The sequence below is a fragment of the Austrofundulus limnaeus genome, unplaced genomic scaffold (assembly GCF_001266775.1).
Source record: "Austrofundulus limnaeus strain Quisiro unplaced genomic scaffold, Austrofundulus_limnaeus-1.0 Scaffold740, whole genome shotgun sequence".
NCBI lineage: Eukaryota > Metazoa > Chordata > Actinopteri > Cyprinodontiformes > Rivulidae > Austrofundulus > Austrofundulus limnaeus.
Genome location: NW_013953142.1, coordinates 178,184 through 181,171, shown reverse-complemented (window position 1 = coordinate 181,171; position 2,988 = coordinate 178,184). Strand labels below are relative to the sequence as shown.

At 38.3% G+C, this 2,988-nt stretch overlaps 1 protein-coding gene across 1 annotated transcript in view; it reads right to left on the bottom strand.

The window, feature by feature from the left end:
• The window catches only part of LOC106532267 (adenylate cyclase type 1), a gene marked incomplete in the record, with an annotated part of 61,146 nt that overhangs the window by 2,423 nt on the left and 55,735 nt on the right, over window positions 1–2,988 (bottom strand). Inside the window, 2 exon segments of the mRNA XM_014028290.1 lie at window positions 1,568–1,692; window positions 2,212–2,326. Coding sequence (XP_013883744.1) covers window positions 1,568–1,692; window positions 2,212–2,326 — 240 coding nt within the window.

Here is a 2,988-nt window from a genome sequence, read left to right as displayed (position 1 = left end):
TTTATAGTGTCAGATCTGTAGTTTGAGTAGTTTGGAGCACTTCCCTGTAGTTTATAGTGTCAGATCTGTAGTTTGAGTAGTTTGGAGCACTTTCCTGTAGTTTATAGTGTCAGATCTGTAGTTTGAGTAGTTTGGAGCACTTTCTCTGTAGTTTATAGTATGAGATCTGTAATTTTAGTAGTTTGAAGCCCTATACTGTAGTTTATAGTGTCAGATCTGTAGTTTGAGTAGTTTGGAGCACTTTCCCTGTAGTTTATAGTGTCAGATCTGTAGTTTGAGTAGTTTGGAGCACTTTCCTGTAGTTTATAGTGTCAGATCTGTAGTTTGAGTAGTTTGGAGCACTTTCTCTGTAGTTTAAAGTATGAGATCTGTAGTTTTAGTAGTTTGAAGCCCTATACTGTAGTTTATAGTGTCAGATCTGTAGTTTGAGTAGTTTGGAGCACTTTCCCTGTAGTATATAGTGTCAGATCTGTAGTTTGAGTAGTTTGGAGCACTTTCCCTGTAGTTTATAGTATGAGATCTGTAGTTTTAGTAGTTTGAAGCCCTATACCTGTAGTTTATAGTGTCAGATCTGTAGTTTGAGTAGTTTGGAGCACTATACCTGTAGTTTATAGTATCAGACCTGTAGTTTGAATAGTTTGGAGCACTATACCTGTAGTTTATAGTGTCAGATCTGTAGTTTGAGTAGTTTGGAGCTCTTTCCCTGTAGTTTATAGTATCAGATCTGTAGTTTGAGTAGTTTGAAGCCCTATACCTGTAGTTTATAGTGTCAGATCTGTAGTTTGAGCAGTTTGGAGCACTATATCTGTAGTTCGTAGTATCAGATCTGTAGTTTGAGTAGTTTGAAGCCCTATACCTGTAGTTTATAGTGTCAGATCTGTAGCTTGAGTAGTTTGGAGCACTACACCTGTAGTTTATAGTGTCAGATCTGTAGTTTGCATAGTGTGCAGCACTATACCTGTAGTTTATAGTACCAGACATGTAGTTTGAGTAGTTTGGAGCACTTTTCCTGTAGTTTATAGCATCAGACCTGTAGTTTGAGTAGTTTGGAGCACTTTTCCTGTAGTTTATAGCATCAGACCTGTAGTTTGAGTAGTTTGAAGGACTATACCTGTAGTTTATAGTATCAGACCTGTAGTTTGAGTAGTTTGAAGCACTATACCTTTAGTTTGAGTAGCTTGAAGCACTGTACCTGTAGTTTATAGTATCAGACCTGTAGTTTGAGTAGTTTGAAACACTATACCTGTAGTTTGAGTAGCTTGAAGCACTATACCTGTAGTTTATAGCATCACACCTGTAGTTTGAGTAGTTTGAAGCACTGCACTCAGTGTAATTATCAGACCTGTAGTTTTCAGAACTGTACCTGTAGTTTAGAGTAATGTAAAGCACTATACCCATAGTGTAATAATCAGACCTGTAGTTTGAAGCACTTTGCCTGTAGTTTATAGTATCCGACCTGTAGTTTGAACACTGCACTCTTAGTGTAATTATCAGACCTGTAGTTTGAGTAGTTTGAAGCACTGCACTCTTAGTGTAATTATCAGACCTGTAGTTTGAAGTCTCAGACCTGAATCTTTCCTTGGACCCCGGTGCTGTCCATCCTGCTGGCTACGTTCACCGTGTTTCCCCAGATGTCGTACTGAGGCCTCCTGGCTCCGATAACTCCCGCCACCACCGGACCGACGTTGATCCCTGACAGGAACACAGACACCACTGGCTCAATCACAKACGCACACGTGATTAAAAACATTAAAAACACAGAACTTACAGTGGTTTAATGACATTTTTGTAAAAACTGTGCTTGAGTCATTTCTGCAAACAACACCTCATCTTTTCTGTTTGTTTACAATGATGAAACATGCAAAAACATCTAAAAGTCTATTTTTGTATATTTTAGAATTTCTGTCAACGTTTCTGCAAAAAAAGAAAATAATTTCCCCAACAACAGCCGTSTCTGCAGACAGGATAGCTTTGTGTAAACCAGGTTTCTCTGGGACTCAACAGGACCTCCTGTCGCAGGCTCTCCACAGGATACCCAACACAATGGAGCCAGGACTTCAGGTGACGAGCTTCCTGAACGGGACGCGCTCGCTGTGAGGCATTTTCCCGGCAAACGTACGGGAATGGGGGGCCTCCCCACGGCGTCCTGTTCAAAAAAAAAAAAAAAGGAGGTCAGAAGGTCCTGTGATGTCCGGGCCTCCGCTCACTCACCTACTCTCAGGACGAAGTCATTGTACGACTGGTAGTTGATGGCATCCAGGACGTCAAACATCTCGATGGCGAAGTCCGACACCGTGCATAAATGTGAGATGATGGACTTCTTCATCTGAGAAAAGAAAATTTAAAAAGCTGAACGTGTCATGGAGCTGATTACTCATGTGAACACATTCAAGGAGGGTTTTCCCCAACCAGCAGCTGCGCCTGACTCCGTTTATTTACTGAAACAAATCTTCTGTTTGTCAGGTTCACACAGTTTACCCTGAGTAAAAAAATACATGCAAGTATCCTTTAAGTATACTCATTTAAAAAAAAGAGTATACTTCCAGTTTACTTTCTATGTACTTTTATCAGAGATATACTTAACCAAGTTTATCTTACACTATACTTGACTTGTACTAAAAGTATACTAAAAGTTTAAGCATACTTAGATACTAATGTTTCAAATTTTGGCCAAGATAAACTTTAGTAGTACACAAAGTACATTTTCATACAGCCTGGTTTATTCGTAGTAGATTTCAAGATTTAACTAAAAATATACTTAGAATATTACTTTCAGTGTACTTCTAAGTATACTTTCATAAACATATTGTGGGCCAATTTAGTCCTAGATTTGTTAATTAACTGCTAGTATATTTATATCAGTGTATACGGTAAATAAAAGTATACTTATGGAAATAAACTTTTATATGCTTAATGACATGTACTTAAAGGGGCAATATCATGTAAAATCAACTATTTTGAGTTTTGTATCATGTTATAATGTTATAC